Below are 22,234 nucleotides of genomic sequence, written 5' to 3'. Positions count from 1 at the left end.
AGTGTTAAGGAAACTGGAGACCTAACAGAACATATTTGAAACCTATGAATATGAATGAAGTGATGAGACAGTTTCAGTATATATTATTAAGACTCTTCTTACCATTTTCATATCAGTCCAGTATTATAATACTTTCCTATAGTTTTTTTTAAATGTGAGAAAATGTTGACATACACTTGTCAGTAATTTGAAAGTATAGAATTAAACAGTGTATCTATTTTTCCATTTATTGGAGTAAATATCTCTGTTTATATAGCTAGTGATAAAGTACCAGATGAAAATCCTGTGCTTGAGCAAGAGTCAATGTCAGAAACTCAACTGGAAGTAAAGAAACAAAGACCTTCTAAAGGAAGAAGACTCAGTAGTAAGTACAATAATTATAGATAATGTTAACTTATTTTTAATTAAACTCATCAGTAGATTATTTCTCTTTGGCTTGTGAGTATGTATTTGAAATATGCTATATAGAAGACTTACTGTGTGAATTCTCTAAGATAACTAGAGAACAAAGGCAAAATTATTCATATCTCTTGTTTGGTATTTCTGATTTTGTGGTCATAGGTCAATAAATCAGCATCTACCAGGGCCCTATAATAGACCAGTAAATTTCTCTTAAAGGATGTTTACCTTTCAGCTGACTCTTAGAGATGTGGGTTTGAAAGCCTAAAGGGGTGCCTCTGACCTATGTCAGTGGTCTTCTGCCACAGCCTCCAACTGGTAAACAGAAATGCTGCTGAATTCTGTAACTCAAAGAACAAATAGGGATTAGAAGGGTGCCAGGGAAGGGCAGCCTGATGACCTGTTGTAGGGTCTCCCATGGCATCCTATTAGTCATGGCCCCATGGAAAGGAAGCAGCCTTTCTATTTACCCTATAGATGAGTGTCATCACAGACTATACATAAGGAATGTGAGAATGTAATCTGTTAGTTGTCCCACCAGTCTCCAGGCCTTCTCTTCATTTGTGGAAGTAGAGAGGACCAAAGCTTGGCACTGTTTTCTGGAATGAGATATCTTTCCCCTTATAGATCATGCTCAGGCATTTTATTAAGAGTGCCAGGTAACTACCTTGTCCATAATAATGGCTCCACAGAGTTGCCATATGTGGGTCTGTGGCACATCCATCTAGTCTTTGTCTAGTAGGGCGCATATTGGACCCAAAGACAATGTCATCAATAAAGTGGAAGTCTGTTGCACCCTTTGATAGTGGAACATTTTCATATCATCACTTTTGCATTGATGACAGATATTCAGAGAATTTTGTTAGCCTTGTGGAAGTATGGTAGTTCCTCTCAGGAATACAAAGCAGGGTTTCACACTGACAGTTAACCTATGCTAATGATACATATATCAGGGGGCCAAAACAATGGAAATTTGTAGTGATTTAAAGGCACACACCCATCGTTGGATCTGGTAAGGATTCCACTGGTAATGGCCTCAGACCCAATGGCCTGGGGTGCTTACCCAGATCTCTCTCCCTTATGTGGTAAATATTGTGTGTTTCTCCATCATTCTGGTGTCAGGAGTTGAGATCATAGTCACATAACCACCGTATCCAAAAGATCCAGGAAATATACTGAACTCTGTCCTCATGTTCCCACTGTGGACATAGGGACTTGGTCCGACTCATAGTCTTGTGCATTTTTGAAAGCCAAGTGTTCTTTTTTTCTTTTCTTTCTTTAAGACATTTACTTATTTTTGGCTTCGCTGAATCTTGATTGCTTTGAGTGGGCTTTCTCTAGTTGCAGTGAGTAGGGCCTACTATTTGTTGCAATGCTCGGGCTTATCATTACAGTGGCTACTCTTGTTGTGGACCATAGGCTCTAGGCACATGGGTTCAGCAGTTGCAGCACACAGGCTCAGCTATTTTTCAGCTCACCAGATTTAAAGCTCAGGCTCAGTAGCTGTGGTGCATGGGTTTAGTTGCTCCACAGCATGTGGAATCTTCCCAGACCAGGGATCAATCTTGTGTCCCCTGTATTGGCACTTATCCACTGTGCCACCAAGGAAGTCCAAGAGAGTTCTTGATAGAAGTTGGTGGGCTCTCAGAATACTCATGTCAAAATTCACTGGAAAGCACTGAGCAGTGACACTGTATTAGTTGTAGGAGTCATCTCTAGGTGGACACTAGTTTAGCTTCCTTCTAGGCATCCAGTGGGTCTTAAGTTCCTTGACAGTAATCCCATCAGCCTACCTCTCTGACACCTCATATTGGATATTCACTGGTAGATCTCTTCTGGGGATCCAGGCCTAGATTGTTCAGGAATAGGTTACTGATTACCGTTTTCACATTGTTTTTACTGTTAATCACTGCTACATTGGCAGTAGGTGCTATTCCATGTCCAACAATCTGTCAGTCAATATCTAGATTGTATAGTTCCAAATAACCTGACCTTATGAGGAGGCTTATTTGAGCTCAATAGTTATCTAGCAAGGGTGACATGAATGAATCAAGAAATCCAAATTTGGTTAAATATCTCACTGTTCTCACTGTAGACCCTGGGACCACCAGTGTGGCACAAAGGGACACTATCATTTCTGCAGTGATGATCCAAACATGTTTTTCAGTGGTAGAGAACTCATCACAGGTTGGTCATTCTGTGAGAGCCAAAATAATTGCCTGCTGATGAAGGAGAGAGTTTTAAATGTATGCTCTTTTTATTCCCCACTTTTCTTCCACCTCCTCAGCCAACATGACTGCTGTCAAGGCTCTCTAAAGAAGGTATTTTGTACCTTCTGCTCAGTGTGTGTGTGCCCCTCTCCTTCACTAAGTGTAACAAGATTAATACCTTTAGTATGAAGGCAAACTACCAGGTTTCTCTTCTTTTGCTACTGGAACAGTGATCCTACGTCTCTCTCTCTCGTTTTTGTTTTGTTTTGGTAAAACATACATCTCAGTAGCTCATTGTCAGTCCTAGGAGCAAATTTAACAGTAGCTAACAGTAGTTAGTGGGTACAGCTCGACATGCAGGGTTTCCCACAGCTTTACATCCCATCACTAGTGGACCATAAGCAGTAGCACACAAATCGCTGCCCTAGCTTTCTCAGAGCCCCTCTGGTGAATCTTATTTGATTGACCCAGCAGGTGTCTTGGCTAATGAATCAAAGTCTAGAGAAAAGAAACTGTTCCCCCTCAGAACTGAAAAGCCTAAAGAAATACAGTTGCACTCTCCTAGGGCACCCTGTGTGGTTGCTAGCCCTGTCCAAAGCACCCCGGCCTGGCTGTCACAGCGCCCCAGGGTCCGCTCAGACTCTTGCTGATGCTCCTGTGGTACCCTCCCCCACCTCACCCCAGAACGTCCCACAGATTTACTAAGCACATCCCAAAGTGTGCCATCCCGAAGTGTGCCTTCTGAAAGGCTTTGAGCTTCATTTACCCTGCTTGCTGCTCCAATTTGTCTGAGAGAGAGATACCAGTTTTTGAGTTGGCCAATTAAAATAGCAAGCCAAACTAAAAGTAACAAATGTTTGCTCGCTTACTGCAATTGTTCAAGCAGGAAAGGGCCCAAGCTATAGCCATGTTCTGTTTCCCCACTTGGAGCAGCAGTAGGTGAGGGTTAGATGTGTTAATACCAGTGCAAACCTGGTATGAGATGTAGAAGAGTATCACCTCACAGCTGAAGGAGCACCAGACAAAAGACTCTTGGTATCTTATGGATCCTCTGAGGCATCTTGAATACTGAATCTTAACTGAGAAAAGTTTCTTCAGTCCCTCCTCACCCTCCTCCCATAAGGTAATGCAGTCAGTGGCAGTGCTGGAATAGTACGATGCCCTAATCAAGTCCACCCCTACTACCGCCACACTGAGGCTTCCAGTTGATGGTGACTAAGCTAAGAATGCAGTGTGCTTAAGAGAGTGGTGGGAAGGGAGGGCTATGTCCATGACTGCAGCTTCTCCAGTGGCTGCAGTGCACTGGCTGTGCAATAAGTCTCTGTGAGTTAAACTTCTTTTCCCCATGGTACGTGCTGCATGTGTGCAAAGCTGCTTCAGTTGCGTCCAACTCTTTGTGACCCCATGGACTGTAGCCTGCCAGGCTCCTCTGTCCAGGGAATTCCCCAGGCAAGAATCCTGGAGTGTGTTGCCATGCCCTGCTCCACGGAATCTTCCCAACCCAGGGGTTGAACCTGTGTCCCTTTTGTCTCCTGTATCGGCAAGAGGATTTTTTTTCCCACTAAGCGCCACGTGGGAAGCCCCAAAGTTAACTCCGGGTAATGCCTTTATAGTTGTCTGATTCTGCCTGAAAGATCACATATAAGATCTAGACTGGTCAGGTTTCTTAAGTATGTTCACATTTTTATATATGTACTTACACATACATACATATTTTTATACACGTACATTAGCATGTATACCTATATATGTGTATATAAACCTGCATAGACATGTTTAGAATTCATGATAAATCTTGGAAATCTTCAATTCTGCTTTACCCCCTCAGGACTGTTCTGCATTCTTTCATTTCATGTGTGTATTTCCTTTCTAAGGGGCTCCCCTCATAGCTCAGTGGGTAAAGAATCCTCCTGCAGTGCAGGAAACGCAGGAAATGCAGGTTTCATCCCTGGGTCAGGAAGATCCCCTGGAGAAGGAAATGACAACCCACTCCAGTATTCTTGCCTGAAAAATCCTTTGGGCAGGAGAGTCTGATGGGCTACAGTCCAAAGAGTCACAAAGAGTCGGACACAACTGGATGACTTAGCACACATGCACACACTCTACAACTGTTCTCTCTAAATAACACATTTGCTCATTTGTTAGACTATGAAAATTATTTTGAAACTGTTTTGCCTATTAGGATGGGAAAAAAAGCCTACTGGAAATACTTTGTCATGTGTTGACAATCTCTCCACGCTTCTGCCCATGAATGAGGGAATATGTCACATGTCGTGCTGATGAGTTACTTGCATTAGTACTTCTTGTTTGCAGTAGGTTAATTTCTCTAAGTTTGCTTTCAGTTTTAGTTTCTCTTTTTTGTTTTAATTTTATTTTTGAAACATGTGGAACCTGAACTTGCTTCCAAAAGTAAATACTATGCAAAAAGGTATACTTAAAGGAGTACCATTTCTTCCTCAGTTTGCTCCTTTGCATCCTGTAGGTAACCAGTTACATTTTTTTCTATCTCACTTGTGTGTCATTTTGTAAAGGTAACTGTCTCTCTAATTCTCTCCTTTCCTCTTTCTTATTTATTTCCTTTTCCCTCCATCTTCCCTATCTGAAAGGTACCATACATTTCTCTTTTTGTTTTTTTTTTTTTTCCCCTCTCTTAATATTATCCCCTTGAAATCCCTCCAGGTCAGTTTATAGAGATTCATTTGATTCCTTTTACATCTTTACATACCTCTGATGGTACCATATTATTTAGCATAATTTACAAAGTTTATGGAATTTCCCTGATAGCTCAGTTAGTAAATAATTCGCCTGCAATGCAGGAGACCCTGATTTGATTCCTGGGTCCGGAATATCCCTTGGAGAAGGGAAAGGCTACCCACTCCAGTATTCTGACCTGGAGACTTCCATGGACTGTATAGTCCATGGGGTCACAAAGAGTCAGACATGACTGAACGACTTTCACTTCACTTCACAAAGTTTATAGTACATATATTAGATTGTTTATCCAATTTTCCATGCATGAACTTTTATATGCAGTTACAAATATTACTGTAATTAGCAAATAGTACACATATGTTTTGTTCATTGGTCTCTGAAGTCTGTCAATCTATAAAATATAAATAACCTAAGAGAAACAGAGACAAATACAAACTATATATAATGCCTGGAAATATTTATAAAATAATGAGAAAGATTCAAAACACATCTATTAAAACTCCTCTCACAGTGTTATCAGATCTAGCATTATGGTAACTACACTATAACTTCAGAAAAATTAGAATATTTCTGTTTGCTTATTATGAATTTTATATGTAGAGATTTCATAATAGATGTATTTTTCTGTTCAGTGGGCTAACTATATCTCTGTTGTAGCTCAAGAGGAAATATCAGATGCAAATCTTGTGCGTGACCATCAAGAATCAATGTCAAAAAGCCAAATGACAGTAAAGCAGCAAAAAGAGAAAAAACACAGTAAGTATACTGATTACAGATAACTTTAAATTATTTAAAGTTAATTACAGCCAATGATCTTATTCTTTGCTTCATAGATTGTGTGTGTATACATATATATAGTAGATATTTTATACTTTGACCTAATGTATAAATATCCTAAGATAACTAGAGGATAAAAACTAAAGTTGTGAAATACTTGGTCAATATTTCTGATTGTAGTATTTTTCTTAGTCATGGGTCATGTACTCAGTATACACCAAACCAATAAAAGGCACATAATTGTCTTCAAGAGGTATGTGCCTTTCACCCTACTCCAGGAAGTTAGACATAGAGAGTCACAGACTAATCCCCTGTCCTGTGGAATTGCCATCTTCCAAAGACTAACTGAGGAACAGAGAAGTGCTGAGAATTTTATCTCAAAATCAGATCAGAAGTTTCAAGGGAAAATGTGGCTGGGAAGATTTTTTTGTTTACCTCCAGACCATCCTATTAGTTGAGATCCTTTCATGTGCAGGTGTTTTTTCTGAAACTTAGTAGATGGTTGCAATCAGGGCCCATGAGGGGAATGCAAGAGTACCAGTAGCAGAATAGTTCCACAGAGTGTGGGGGGCTCTCATTTGTTGTGACTGACAGGACAAATTTTGGAAGATAATCTCTAGAATGATGTTTATTCCTACAAGGTCCTTGTCCATGCTTCTGTTAATGACCCTGCTATGCTGCTAAGCATGGTCAACATAGCATCTGGCCTTGTGGGATAGTACACATGCCAGGATGTACCAGAAGGATGAGGATGTCAACAATACTGTGGAAGCCCAGTGCTCCATCTGGGAATGGGACTTCTTCCTGCTCATGGCCTTATGCAAGGACGTTAAAGGTGTATTGCAACCTTTTAAGCAAAAAGCAAACTGATCATATCATCTGTGTGGACAGAGACATTGAAGGAGCATTTGTAACATGAATTCCTTCATACCTATTTCCCTCAGCTGGGGCAAGAGCCTCTAGGACGGTCACAATGTCAGGTAAGGCCAGTGTCCTGATCTGTACCACAGCACTGAGCTCTAGTATTGTAGTCCAGTCCAGGCACGCAAGGCTCTTTGCATAGGTTTACTTAGTTAAACTGAATGGAGAAATAATCTCACAGAGACATTTGCCTTCCTGAAAGTCAGCAAAGATGGCTAGCATTTGTTTTTCCTTTGCTTAGTAGTTGATCTGAAGACACATCTGTAGGCACTGGGAGTCTGGTAGGTTTGCATTCTTCCATGTGCCCCACTGAAATGATCCTGAGTGCAGCAGTGCTCATCATGGCTTGGGGCTTATGTGAGTTTGAGTTCACATAGAAAATACATCTGTACTAGTGATATATTCAGGGTTTCCCAGGTGGCACAAATGGTAAAGAACCTGTCTGACAATGCAGGAGATGCAAGGTCCACGGATTCATTTCCTGGATTGGGAAGATCCCCTGGAGGAGGGCATGGGAACCCACTCCAGTATTCTTGCCTAGAGAATGCCATAGACAGGGGAGCCTTGCAGGCTACAGTCCATGGGATTACAAAGAGTTGGATATGACTGAAGCAATTTAGCATGCATGCAATTATGTGTTCAGCAGTGGGAGCTATGAAATAGAAGTTTATGATGTCTAAAAGCACCCACACCATGGTCAGATTTAAGTAAGGGTCAAAATGCATTACTTGTGTTCCTCTCATCCTGGTGTCAGAGTTGTGGAGATAACAGTCCTTGGTAAATTAAAAGCCAATCTTGGGGGACTAGAATCCCTAATCTTGCTTATTTTGAAAAGCCAAGTATTCTGGGTGAAAGTAGAGTTGTCAGATTCATCTTAAGGTCACTGGGGGGAGCACGTTATTAGTAGTAAGTTCATCACCATTTTGAGTCTCATGGGGCTGTGCTGGCCACCATGGCTCACTGCCTGGCACAAGATGTGTGCTGGAGAGTCCATCTATCCCTTTCTTGAGCCTCCATTGCTGGGTAACTAGACAGTGTTTCCAGTGGCAAGGAGCTCACCATGTGTGGGCAGACGTTTTCAGAAATCAAATGTCAGCCAGAAGAGGAAGGAGATTGTCTTAGGTGTTTGTGTCTTCTCTTCCTCATCCCCTCCCTTGTCCTCCTTGGACACAGTGGCCCCTGTCAGGAAACTCAGAACCAGGGGTTCTGTTGAGACACAACCAGCAAGGTGTCTGTTTCCCTCACTAAATTAACAAGAGTAGCTCCTTCACAGTGGTGTCTGTATAGTCTCCTCAGGTTGCTGGTCAAGTGAAACTGAGAAACCTGGATTCTTTTTCATTAGACTTGAATCTCAGAACCTGGCTATATCACAGAATATCCATCATTGTCAGAATGGCATGAGAGCAAATAGTAGTTACTGGGTATGGCTCAGTCAGCCATGTCTGCAGGGACTCTTGTGACCCAGTATATTTGTTTTTGATTTACATTTCTTGTATTTCTTGTTTTTAAAATAAGGATCTTTCATCATCTTTTTTGTTTTTTTCCAAATTTCCTTTTCCTTCCTTCTTTCTTAAACCATACTTGGTATTCTCTCTTTTAGGTTTTTTCCCCCCATTAAACACTGTATCCTGGAGATGCTTCCCAATCATTTCATCAGGATCTTTTTATACTTGTTTGTACAGCTCCGTGTGCACATTGCACCCTACAGTCTATATTTTTATACTTTACATATGCTACTTTAGCCTCCCAGTCTCCTATGCTTTATGTTTAAGTGGTTTTAATATTTTACAATTACAAATATTATGCTATGAATAACCTTGTACATATGTATTTTCTTTGTTTGGTCTATTGAATTATATTAACTAAAAATATTGAGGCAACTCAGAAAATGAGAAACTTAACATAAAACATATTTGAATTCCACGAGTATTATTTTTATGGTAAAGTACCTTTCACACACACACATTAAGACTTCTCATAGTTTTCATGGCAGACTTCACAATATGGTGATTTTCTTCTTAACTTCATAAAAATGAGATAACTGCTTCTGTTTTCATTTTATAAATTGTAAGCTAAACGTTTCACCATAGATCTTTATTTTTATTTAGTTGACTAAATTATTCTCTTTTTGTAGCTCAAGATGAAGTACCAGATGGAAATCATATGCTTGACCATCAAGAGTCAGTGTCAGAATCGGAGATTCAAGTGAAGAAAGAAAGCTTTCACACAGGGGAAAGATTTACTAGTAAGTGCAAAAACTACAGAAAAATTTATATTGTTTTAAATTAAACCCATTAGATGTTTTTATTTTGGTTTATGAAAATGTATTTGTTGAGCATATATTCATACTGAAATATTTCACTTTGACTAAAATCAAATACCATGAGATACCTAGAGAGAAAAGCAGAAATACTGATACCATTTGATAGAAATTTTTGTCCTTAAGAGCATTTTGTGACCAGAAGATGAATGGCCCAACACCCAGGAGCAGGTGAATACCTATGTCTCCAAAGCAGTGTGCCTTTCAGCCAGCTCCCAGTAGCTATAACTACAGAAGCCCAATGGATGCCTCTACCCATGATAGGGCCCTTATGCCATAGTCTCCATTAGCAAACAGATGTTTTGGAGATCTGTAAATCAAGCATCTAATGAGGGTCAGGAGGCCTGTTGGGGGGCCTTTTGAGCACTCTCTTGGTTGTATCCTCACTAAAATGAAGCAGCCTCTCTGGTAACCACATAGATTGGTTTCATCAAGGACTCTCTATGGGCAAAGGAGAATGCACTATTTGGTGGGCCCAATTATTTGTCAGAGTTGAATCACCCAAGTTTGGAGGTCTTGTCCTCTGAAATGAGAATTCATGCCCCTTAGAGATCACGCCCAGGAATTTCACTATGGTATCAGGTAACTAAGTGTGTGTACTAATGGTTCAGCCAGGAGCCACTGGTAGATCCACACAATGTCTAGTCCTTGTTGGGTGGTGTCCTTTGTGGTGGGAGGGCTAGTTGAGTGAAAACTAATCCTCCCTGTAGGAGCAAGCCACTTAAAATTGGTGACCTCTTCCCTGTAGCTCAAACAGTAAAGAATCTGCCTGCAAGACAGGAGACCAGGGTTTGATCCCTGGGTTGGGAAGTTCCTCTGGAGAAGGGAATGGCAATCCACTCCAGTATTCCTGCCTGGAGAATTCCATGGACCGAGAAGCCTGGCAGGCTACAGTCCATGGGGTCGCAAAGAGTCAGACATGACTGAGCAACTAACACAGTCGCACACACAGACACAGTCACTACTAACAGATATTTGAGCAGTGTGGTGGCCACGTGTAGGACATGACAGCTCAGGTAGCTAGAGTTCTGAAACAGCATTGGTACAATTACTCATTTGCTTAATCCTGCAATGCTTCTCAAATGGTTTCAGAATAGCTCTGAATATACCATTACAGAAACAAATCAAGTTATAAAATGATTGCATGGCTTGTCTGTTGTCCACCTCCCCCCAAATCACCCCATTTCCATGTCCAAGACAGGGTTTTTAGTAAATACTGGTTTGAGGAATTACTGCTTTTATTCTCCCTAGAGTAGTTTCAATTCTTTAAGTTTGCGTTTTCTTTCCATTCCATCTTCGTATTTGTTTTGCCCTAATTTTTATTTTGAAATACACAGAGCATGAAACTACTTCCAAAAGTTAACAATATACAAAGCAGTATGCTTAGAGGCTTCTCAGTCTTCTCTCTCTTCTTGTAGGTATCTATGTGCATCATTTTGTGATAGTTTTCCTGTCTTTTCTCTATTTTTTGTCTCTCCTTTATTTTTTCTCATTTCTGTTTTATTACCCAGTGTTTGCATATTAGTTTTCCCTTTCCAGTTTTTTTTTACTTAATATTATTTATAGAAATCCCTCCAAGTCATTATATAGAGTTCAGTTTCACTCAGAGTATAGTACTACATATAGCTGTTTGTACCACAGTATTTACCATAATTTATATTACACCACAGTGTGTAATGCATACCTTAATTTAACTAATTCTCTCCTTTAATATTTTTATGGTTTTGAATATTTTGCACTTCTAAATACTTAGTTGGCCAGAAAATCTGTTCAAGTTTTTCCATAACATCTTACATAAACACCGGGCTGAACTTTCTGGCAAACCCAATACATTGCACATGGATAACTGTGCACACATTCATTTATATTTTTTCTTCTATGAACATGTGTTGGCATAAGGTGTAAATAACTTATGAAATCAAGAAACATATATATATGTGTGTGTGTATTATTATATAATGTCTAGAAATATTATTGAAATACCTTCTTTGAGGTATACCAATTAAAAACGTTCTCATAAAAACTGCAGTGAGGGATCACTTCACGCTGGTCAGAATGGCCATCAAAAAATCTACAAACAATAAATGCTGAAGAGGGTGTGGAAAAAGGGAACCATCTCGCACTGTTGGTGGGAATGTAAATTCATACAGCCACTGTGGAGAACAGTATGCTGCTGCTGCTGCTAAGTCGCTTCAGTCATGTCCGACTCTGTGCGACCCCATAGACGGCAGCCCACCAGGCTCCTCCGTCCCTGGGATTCTCCAGGCAAGAACCCTGGAGTGGGTTGCCATTTCCTTCTCCAATGCATGAAAGTGAAAAGTGAAAGTGAAGTCACTCAGTTGTGTCTGACTCTTTGGCACCCCATGGACTACAGCCTACCAGGCTCCCCCGTCCATGGGATTTTCCAGGCAAGAGTACTAGAGTGGGGTGCCACTGCCTTCTCCAGTGGAGAACAGTATAGAGGTTCCTTAAAAAACTAGGAATAGAGCTACCATTTTACCCACCAATCCCACTACTGGGCATATACCCTGAGGAAACCATAATTGAAAAAGATATAGGTATCCTAATGTTCATTGCAACACTATTTATAATAGCTTCTTGCCTGGAAAATCTCCATGGGCAGAGGAGCCTGGCGGGCTACAGTCCATGCTGTCACAAAGAGTCAGATACAACAGAATGACTAAGCACAGCACAGAACCATGGTGGCCACCTAGATGTCCACTGATACATGAATGGATAAAAAAGGTTGTGGTACATGTATACAGTGGCCATAAAACCAGACATGGAACAGCAGACTGGTTCACAATTGGGAAAGGAATACATCAAGGCTGTATACTGTCATCCTGCTTATTTAACTTATATGCAGAGTGCATCATGCAAAACGCCAGGCTGGACGACCGAAAGCTGGAATCAAGATAGCTGGGAAAAGGATCAACAACCTCAGTTATGCAGATGATACCACTCTAATGGCAGAAAGCAAAGAAGAACTAAAGAGCCTCTTGATGAAAGTGAAAAAGGAGAGTGAAAAAGCTGGCTTAAAACTCAGCATTCAAAAAACTAAGATCATGGCATCCAGTCCTATCACTTCATGGCAAATAAATGGGGAAAAAGTGAAAATAGTGTCAGATTTCATTTCCTTGGGCTCCAAAATCAATGCACACAGTGACTGCAGCCACAGAATTAAAAGATGCTTGCTCCTTAGAAGAAAAGCTATGAGAAACCTAGACAGTGTTTTAAAAAGCAGATATCACTTTACTGCAAAGGTCCATATATCGAAGCTATGGTTCTTCCAGTAGTCATGTGCGTACAGATGTGAGAGTTGGACCATAAAGAAGGCTGAGCACCAAAGAATTGATGCTTTCAGATCAAAACAGCAAAGGAGATCAACCCAGTCAATCCTAAAGGAAATCAATCCTGAATATTCATTGGAATTACTGATGCTGAAGCTGAAGCTCCAGTACTTTGGCCACCTGATGGGAAGAGCTGACTCATTTGAAAAAACTCTGATGCTTGGAAAAATTGTAGGCAGGAGGAGAAGGAGACAACAGAGAATGAGATGGTTGGATGGCATCACTGACTCAATGGACATGAGTTTGAGGAAACTCTGGGAGATAGTGAAGGACAGGGAAGCCTGAATGCTGCAGTCCATGGGATTACAAAGAATTGGACACGACTTAGCAACTGAACAACAAAAACATGGAGGGATATGCTTATGAGAAATCATTTTATAGATTATAAGAACATCTGAAGAGTCAGTGACAAGATTTATGAGAGGCTTATGTTGGCCTTGTATTGACCAAGAAATTTGATAAAAATCCAAAAGTCAGTTAATTTGCCCCTAGTAGCTATACTTATGGAGAAGGCAATGGCAACCCACTCCAGTACTCTTGCCTGGAAAATCCCATGGATGGAGGAGCCTGGTAGGCTGTAGTCCATGGGGTCGCTAAGAGTCAGACACGACTGAGCGACTTCACTTTCAATTTTCAGTTTCCACTTTCATGCATTGGAGAAGGAAATGGCAACCCACTCCAGGGTTCTTGCTTGGAGGATCCCAGGGATAGTGGAGCCTGGTGGGCTGCCGTCTATGTGGTCACACAGAGTCGGACATGACTGATGCGACTTAGCAGCAGCAGCTGCTATACTTAGTGTTACCAAAGAGTTTTATTTCCATCCTAAACATTGGGGGCAAAATAGCTAGAAATTAAACAACTTTTCATTTTGATAGACAGACCTTTGGTTAGCAGTACAATTGAATTGGTAGAATGGGTCTTTCAAGCCTGGTCCAGACTCATGGGTCAGCTGTCTGTTACTGTTATCTTCTCCTAGCTTAGTGATGCTTGGCTTAGTTGAAGGCAGGTGCTAGGAACAGGGGTCAAAGTCCATTCAGGTGGAAGGCCTTTTCAAAATGAGAGATGTGAATCTATGAATTAATGTCTTTCAGTTTGGCTTCATATAGATTAGTTAATAATGCTTGATAAGATTTTTTTCATTGTGTCTGTAAATAATCTTTTATTTGATATCCTTTCTAATAAAATCTCTAGGTTGTAATTCATTATCCTTTTCATGGGAGCTCGATATAAAAGTACTTAGTATTTTTTTAAGTGTCTCAATAAAACCCTGTCAATAATGTCATATATTTCCTTTGAACCATCATGGGTACAGATTTCCAAAATTATTTTTCCCGTTAAATCATTTTCTTAAAAGCCCATTGTGTTAAAGAATGTACATGTTGGAGTAATGGCAGTTAGGCTTCATTAGATAGTGTTTGCTTTGTTTGATCTAAACCATATTTGTGTAGCTGGGTCAAAATTCCCTAGTTCTGTTGTTGTATCTGTTTCTCTTCTTTAGTGGTTATCTCTTGAGCCTGTATAAAGAAATCTTTTATTTGGTTATCAAGGTTAATGGAGAGAAGTGGACATTTTCAAGACTGGACAGGATTAATATTTAAAACTGTCTGTTTTTTTGCAGCATCAGCAAGCTGATTTCTTTTAGCTTCTGTAGTGTCAGATTTGGAATGAGTGCCCTATTGTTTCAATAACTGCTAACTGTTTTGGCAGCTATATTACAAAAGATTTTTAAAGTTCTCCTGAGGAGGTTAAACAGCTCATTGTTTTAATAGCATTCCAAAATTATGCGCCATTTCAAAAGTATAGTGACTGTCATGTAAATATTTGTTATCCTGGTCTTTAGCTAGTTTACAAGCTAGAGTAAGAAGAGTTTTAATTTGGCTTGTTATGTTGCCTTTGTTTCTGATAAATAAAAGTTTTTAATTATGTCTGCTGTGGACATTATTGCATATCCAGCTCAGTAAGGTCCCTGTTCATCCTTTAAGTAGGACCCTTCTGTAAATTAAATTAGATCAGCCTTATCAATAAGGAGCTTACCTTATCAATAAGCATCTCAAAGATGGAGAGGCTCCATACAGTCAGCAAAAACAAGACCGGGAGCTGACTGTGGCCAGGATCATGAACTCCTTATTGTCAAATTAAGACTTAAATTGAAGAAAGTGGGGAAAACCACTAGACCATTCAGGTATGACCTAAATGAAATCCCTTATGACTATAAGTAGAAGTGAGAAATAGATTTAAGGGACTAGATCTGATAGAGTGCCTGATGAACTGTGGAATGAGGTTCGTGAAATTGTACAGAAGACAGGGATCAAGACCATTCTCATGGAAAAGAAATGCAAAAGAGCAAAATGGCTGTCTGAAGAGGCCTTGCAAATAGCTGTGAAAACAAGAGAGGCAAAAAGCAAAGGAGAAAAGGAAAGATATAAGCATCTGAATGCAGAGTTCCAAAGAATAGCAAGGAGAGATAAGAAAGCCTTCCTCAGTGATCAATGCAAAGAAATAGAAGGAAACAACAGAATGGGAAAGACTAGAGATCTCTTCAAGAAAATTAGAGAAGTTGGCTTAAAGCTCAACATTCAGAAAATGAAGATCATGGCATCTGGTCCCATCACTTCATGGCAAATAGATGGGGAAACAGTGTCAGACTTTATTTTGGGGGGGCTCCAAAATCACTGCAGATGGTGATTGCAGCCATGAAATTAAAAGACGCTTACTCCTTGGAAGAAAAGTTATGACCAACCTAGATAGCATGTTGAAAAGGAGAGACAGAGACATTACTTTGCCAACAAAGGTCCTTTTAATCAAGGCTATGGTTTTTCCAGTGGTCATGGATGGATGTGAGAGTTGGACTGTAGAGAAAGCTGAGCACCGAAGAATTGATGCGTTTGAACTGTGGTGTTGGAGAAGACTCTTGAGAGTCCCTTGGACTGCAAGGAGATCCAACCAGTCCATTCTGAAGGAGATCAGCCCTGGGATTTCTTTGGAAGGAATGATGCTAAAGCTGAAACTCCAGTACTTTGGCCACCTCATGCGAAGAGTTGACTCATTGGAAAAGACTCTGATGCTGGGAGGGATTGGGGGCAGGAGGAGAAGGGGACGACAGAGGATGAGATGGCTGGATGGCATCACTGACTTGATGGACATGAGTCTGAGTGAACTCCGGGAGTTGGTGATGGACAGGGAGGCCTAGAGTGCTGCGATTTATGGGGTCGCAAAGAGTCAGACACAACTGAGTGACTGAACTGAACTGAAGGGAACATTTCATGCAAAGATGAGCTCAATAAAGGACAAAAATGGTATGGACCTAACAGAAGCAGAAGATATTGAGAAGTGGCAGGAATACACAGAAGAGCTGTACAAAAAAGATCTTCACGACCCAGATACTTACAAAGCTGTGATCATTCACACTCACCTAGAGCCAGACATCCTGGAATGTGAAGTCAGGTGGGCCTTAGGAAGCATCACTACGAACAAAGCTAGTGGAGGTGATGGAATTCCAGTTGAGCTATTTCAAATCCTAAAAGATGATGCTGTGAAAGTGCTGTACTCAATATGCCAGCAAATTTGGAAAACTCAGCAGTGGCCACAGGACTGGAAAAGGTCAGTTTTCATTCCAGTCCCAAAGAAAGGCAATGCCAAAGAATGCTCAAACTACCACACAGTTGCACTTTGTTTGAATTTGCTTTCTGTCTAACATAATTTCTATAGTCTAAAATAAATACAAAATAAATTGCCTGTCATTTGCAAAAAAGTATAAAGTGAGAAATGCACATTAAAATGATATATAACACAGCCACATTTATTTAAGAATGTATTCCAGTATCAAATGGCAAAGTTCAACTTAAAACTTCAATTATTTTTGCACCAATGTAATATTAACAGAAAATATTAAGAAAACTCAGAAAAAGAGCAACTAGTGTTTGAAATCTAGGAATATTAATAACAACAAAATACTTTCCACACATTCTCATTTAGGCTCTTCTCATAGTTTTCATAACAGATCACACATTATGGTTATTTAATGATAACTGCATAAACTGGGAGAAACTGCCCAGTTCACATGTATAAATTTGCCATGTAGGGATTTCCCAGTAGATCTTTTTTTTTTTATCTAGTGGGCTGAATTCTTTAGCTCAGGATGAAGTACCAGATGGAAACGGTATGCCTGTACATCAAGGCTCAGTGTCAAAATCAGATACTCAAGTGAAAAAACCAAGCTTTCACAAAAGGGAAAGGCTTAGTAGTACGTGTAAAAGCTGCAAAAAGCTTTATATTGCTTTAATTAAACTCATTAGAAGATGTTTTTATTTTGGTTCATATTATATATTTTTGAGCATAAATTTTATAGAAATTCTATGCTTTCACTAAGGTATGAATACCATGAGCTAATTAGGGGGAAAAAAGCAACTATATTGATGCCTTTGTTGGAATTTCTGTCCTTAATATTATTTTGTGACTAGAAGATGAATGCCTCAAGGACAAGAGCAGGTGAATAATTGTCTCTCCAGAGTTGTGTGCCTTTCAGCCAACTCCAGGTAATTTTGGGAACAGAAGCCCAGTGGATTTCTAAACATGTGGCAGGGGTCTTTTGCCATAAATTCCAGTGTAAAGGGATGTTTCTGATATAAGAGGCATGTTGCAAGGCTTTTAGGGTACCCTCTTTGTTGTATCCTCACTGAAATGAAACAGCCTTTTTGGTAACATCATAGATCAGTTTCATCAAAGACTGCTCCTAGGTAACTTCTAGTGCGGGTGGTTGCAGAGTCCCACTAACTGCTGGGCCTCTTTTCATTTTTTGGAACTGAATAGCCCAAGGTTATGGTAAGCCTCTTAGAGATCACACTCAGGAATTTCAGTAGGATACCAGGTAAATAAATGTGTGTGTTAATGGCCCAGCCAAGAGCCGCTGGTGGGTCCACAGGGCATCTAGTGCTTGCTGCGTGTGTCCTTGTCTGGGTCCGCTTGAGTGAAAACTATTCCTCCCTGTAAGAGCAAGGCCACTTAGAAACCGTGACCTGTGCACTGATTACAGATACTGGAGCTGTTTGGTGGCCATGTGCAGAACATTAGTAAGATATCGCAAGTCCTTCTATATAAGCTTAAGCTGACTGGGATCACTTGTATGCAGATGAATGCATACAAAGTACATACAAAGTATATTGGATTTATCAGGTTTGGGACTTCGAGTACCTTTACTTCGGAGAATCACCTGTATGTCAGTTACAGTGGCAGGCACCACCAGGGCTCAGGGCTATGCTATAGCATTGACATACCAGAATCGGTGAGTAACATATGTGTGAGGCTGTGTGCAACGATCAAGTTAGTTATTCAGATGAAAAAAGTCTCATAGAGACATTTCTATTCATTAAGCTTAGCAATGAGAACAGTTACATCTTTTCTTCCCATGAATTTGTTGGATAAGATAGAGGAGACACTGTTTAGTCTGGAGATTCTCAGTCTTATCTGTGCCCTGAAAACTGCCCCTAACTGCAGCAGGTCCCATCAGGGCTGGGGTTGAATGTAAGTGCAGGTGCACTCATAGGAACTACATCTGTGTCAACAAACACTCAGTAGTGGAAGCCATGCAAATGGAGTTCTGTGGTTGCCTGACAGGATACACTCAATGCAGGCTTTGACCTAGGGTGTCCTTGGTGATGGCCTCCGATGAACAACCAGAGAGAGTTGTCTTTTCCCCTCAGTATCTGGTGTTGGAGGTCATGGTCACCTCTGCACCAGTCACTAAATGACTCTAGAAATACAATATCCCTGCTCCCTACTTTGAGTTCTGACTTTGGCATACATGCTCAGATAACCACTGATGATGTTGGAATATTGACCTAATCCCTAATATTGCTTGTGGTTTAAACCTGGGAGGTTTAAATAAAAGTAACGGAGGCTTCTCTGACTCACGTCACTGTCACTTGGAGCAGAGGGAGGAGTATCTGTATCAGTATTAGTTACAGGTGCCATCGCAATTTGGACTTTAGTGAGGAAGTGTGCTGGGACTCATGGCCCACTACTTGGCTAGGAGCTCCTTGGTAAAACGCCTGTTAATGTTCTCCTTGAGGCCCCACTGGTTAGGAACTAGACCTAGAGATTTCTTTGGGAAAATCTTTAACTAGATCATCTAGGGGTGGATGTCCATTAGCATTTTTAGGTCTGTTCAGTGGTCAATTAGTACTGTTTTGTTGGTAGCTACTTTTCCCTTGTCTTGAAATTTGTCAGGCATTGTGCCGTGAACCAACAGACATCATCTCATAAGTAAGTTTCAGTTCAGTTCAGTTCAGTTCAGTCACTCAGTCGTGTCCGACTCTTTGCGACCCCATGAATCGCAGCACGCCAGGCCTCCCTGTCCATCACCAACTCCCGGAGTCCACTCAGACTCACGTGCATCGAGTCCGTGATGCCATCCAGCCATCTCATCCTCTGTTGTTTAAGTAAGTTTAACTGAGCTCAAAAACCAGTGAAGTTGTCCTGAAGGAAACTAAATAGAAATATGAGTCTTATCAGAAATATTTTTAATGTCCTCACTCCACCTGTGACTTTAGAGAACACCAGTGTGGCTCATGGAGCCTTTAAGAACCTCTGCAAGTGATGATCCAAGTGTGTTTTTCAAGTCAAGGGGAATTCCAGTGTAAGGGCTCTTCTGTTGGAGCCAAACATGCACTGAACCAAGGAGGGGAAAATGTCCTAGGTGTTCATGTCTCTGATCCCTCTTTTCCTCTACCTCATTGGGCAATAAGGGACTGGCACATCATGCAGTGTGTTCTATAGTGTCAGACTCTACAGTGTACCCTCTCCCTCACCTAGTTTAATAAAGTGACTTCCTTTTATGCAGGCAGACTACCTTAGTCACTGATGTTTCGCAAAGTTGCTAGGCAGAGCAATCCTCAGGACCTTGTATGTTTTTAATTAAAGTATGAATCTCAACAACTCACTGCCCAGAGACTGTTAGTTCCAGGACATGCTAAAGCTGACAGTGGCTCTAGGGTGCAGTTCAGCATGCAGGGCCTCCAAAGACTCTGGACCCATTAGTAGCTGTAAAGCTGCTTCTCTAATTTTCTCAAAGCCTATGTGTTGAGTCCCTCCTTTACTCATTGAGCATCTTGGTAGGTGAATCAGAGGCTAAGGGGATAGACAGTTGTTCTACTTCAGGACTGAAAAGCTTATGCAAATAATCCAGGCACAGATGATGGATTAAGATGAGGCATACAGTGGAATATTACTCAGCCATGAAAAGCGTGAAATACTGCTATTTACAGCAACATGTGCAGACCCAGAGAGTATTATATAGAGAGACAAGTCTACAGAGACAGGCAAATACTGTATGATACCACTTATATTAGGATTCTAAAGAATAAATGTGTATACAAAATGGGAACAGACTCACATATATAGAACTCAAACCTGTGGTTATCAGAAGGGAGATGAAGGATGGGAAGCACCATCAGGGGTTTGGGATGAACAGATACAAACTGCTGTGTATAAAATAAGTAAGCAACAATGATATACTATATAGCACAGGGAATTATATTCATTATCTTATAATAACCTATAATGAATTATAGTCTGCAAAAATAGTGAATCACTATGCTGTACACCTGAAACTAATACAATATTTTAAGTCAACTTCAATTTGATGAAAACTTTGGAAATAACACAGTAGCACTCTCCAGATCCCTGTGGCATCAACTTTAGGAGAGTCATTTCCCTGCTGGCAGAGTGCCTTGTGGGTCTCTGGTAGCTCCCTCACTACCATGTCCTGCATGCTGGCTGGCACTTCCCAAAGTGTTCCCTCCACACAAGCACTGGGCTTCATTGACCACACTGCTCCTTGTGCTAACTTGGTAAAGAGAGAAAAGAAATGCCAGTTTCTCAATAGGTCTATTAACATAACAACCGAACTCAAGGATACAGTGAACCATTACTCACTTACCCTCAGAATGTAGGCTGTAGGTCAGACAGGGGAGATCACCAGCTCTGCTGTGTTCCCTTTCAGACCACAGAAGAGCCCCTGTCAAGGGGCAGACACATCAGTGCAGACTGAGGTGACGGGTGGTCTCCCAGCTGAAGGAACCCCAAACAAAAGGTTCCTGCCATTTTATGGATCCCAGGGCTCCGGTAGCTAGAGTTCTAAAGAGCATCAGCATCATCACTCATTCGTTCCATCCTGTAATGCTCCACATGTGGTTTCAGAATAACTTTGCACATGCCACTAGGACAACAGCCAGCTTTGAAAATGATCTCATGACTTGACTGTCGTTGACTGTCCCCTACCCACCCTACTTCCACATCCAGCTGTGAGGGTTTGTATTAAACACCATATCAATGAATTCCTACTTTTATTTTGCTTTCAGCAGGATCATATCATTTACTTTCTCTTTTCTATTCCATCTTCTTACCCTTATGGCTGAATTATATTTTCAAATATAAAGGGCATGAATCTATTCCCGAAAGTTAAAAAAATGTACAAAGAGATATTTTTAAAGGCTTATCTTTCCTTTTTCAATCTTTCCTCTCATCTTGTACCCAACCAAGTACATTGATTTATGATACTTTTCCTGGGTTTTACCTATTTATTTTTTCTTTCCTTGTTTTTTCTCATTTCTTTTTCTTCCTTACCCAAAGTTTACATGCTAGATTTTCCCTTTTTAGTTTTTTTTTTAACTTAACTTTATTCCTAGAAATCCCTTCTAGAAATCCCTGTAAGTCAGTATATAGAGATTAATTTCATTCAGATTATAATTCTAGGTACAGCTGTTTGTCCCACAGTGTTTACCATAATTTATATTATAAATCAGTGGGTAATATATACCTTAGTTTATTTACCTGAATTTTTATCCTTAGAATTCATATGGTTTAGAATATTTTACATTTACAAACTTGTTGTAATGCAGAACCATGGACATATTCATTTGTATTTTTAGTTCAATAAGCACGTACTGGCCTATAGTATAAATAACCTAGGAAAACTTGAGACCTTATATATGTCTGTGTGTGTATGTGCATATCTAAACACACACATATATATAAAATGTCCAGAAATATTACTGAAACAGCTTTACAGTATACCAGTTTAAAATGTTCCCATAATGTTTATTTCACATCTGACATTATGGTTCAGTTCAGTTCAGTCGCTCAGTCATGTCCGACTCTTTGCAACCCCATGAATCGCAGCACACCAGGCCTCCCTGTCCATCACCAACTCCCAAGTTCACCCAAACTCATGTGCGTCGAGTCGGTGATGCCATCCAGCCATTTCATCCTCTGTTGTCCCCTTCTCCTCCTGCCCCCAATCCCTCCCAGCATCAGGGTCTTTTCCAATGAGTCAACTCTTCACATGAGGTGGCCAAAGTATTGGAGTTTCAGCCTCAGCATCAGTCCTTCCAATGAACACCCAGGACTGGTCTCCTTTAGGATGGACTGGTGGAATCTCTTTGCAGTCCGAGGGACTTGCAAGAGTCTTCTCCAACACTACAATTCAAAAGCACCAATTTTTCAGTGCTCAGCTTTCTTCACAGTTCAACTCTCACATCCATACATGA

At 40.6% G+C, this 22,234-nt stretch overlaps 1 protein-coding gene across 1 annotated transcript in view; it reads left to right on the top strand.

Moving 5' to 3' along the window:
* The window catches only part of CCDC7 (coiled-coil domain containing 7), a 304,496-nt gene that overhangs the window by 110,155 nt on the left and 172,107 nt on the right, over positions 1–22,234 (top strand). The window contains exons 24-26 of the mRNA XM_069547384.1: positions 257–364; positions 5,979–6,077; positions 9,154–9,264. Coding sequence (XP_069403485.1) covers positions 257–364; positions 5,979–6,077; positions 9,154–9,264 — 318 coding nt within the window. The remainder of the gene's footprint in view (positions 1–256; positions 365–5,978; positions 6,078–9,153; positions 9,265–22,234) is intronic.

Source organism: Ovis canadensis, chromosome 13 (assembly GCF_042477335.2).
Source record: "Ovis canadensis isolate MfBH-ARS-UI-01 breed Bighorn chromosome 13, ARS-UI_OviCan_v2, whole genome shotgun sequence".
In the NCBI taxonomy this organism is placed as follows: domain Eukaryota; kingdom Metazoa; phylum Chordata; class Mammalia; order Artiodactyla; family Bovidae; genus Ovis; species Ovis canadensis.
Note: the sequence above shows the minus strand (reverse complement) of the source record. Positions and strands in the feature narration are given on the sequence as shown.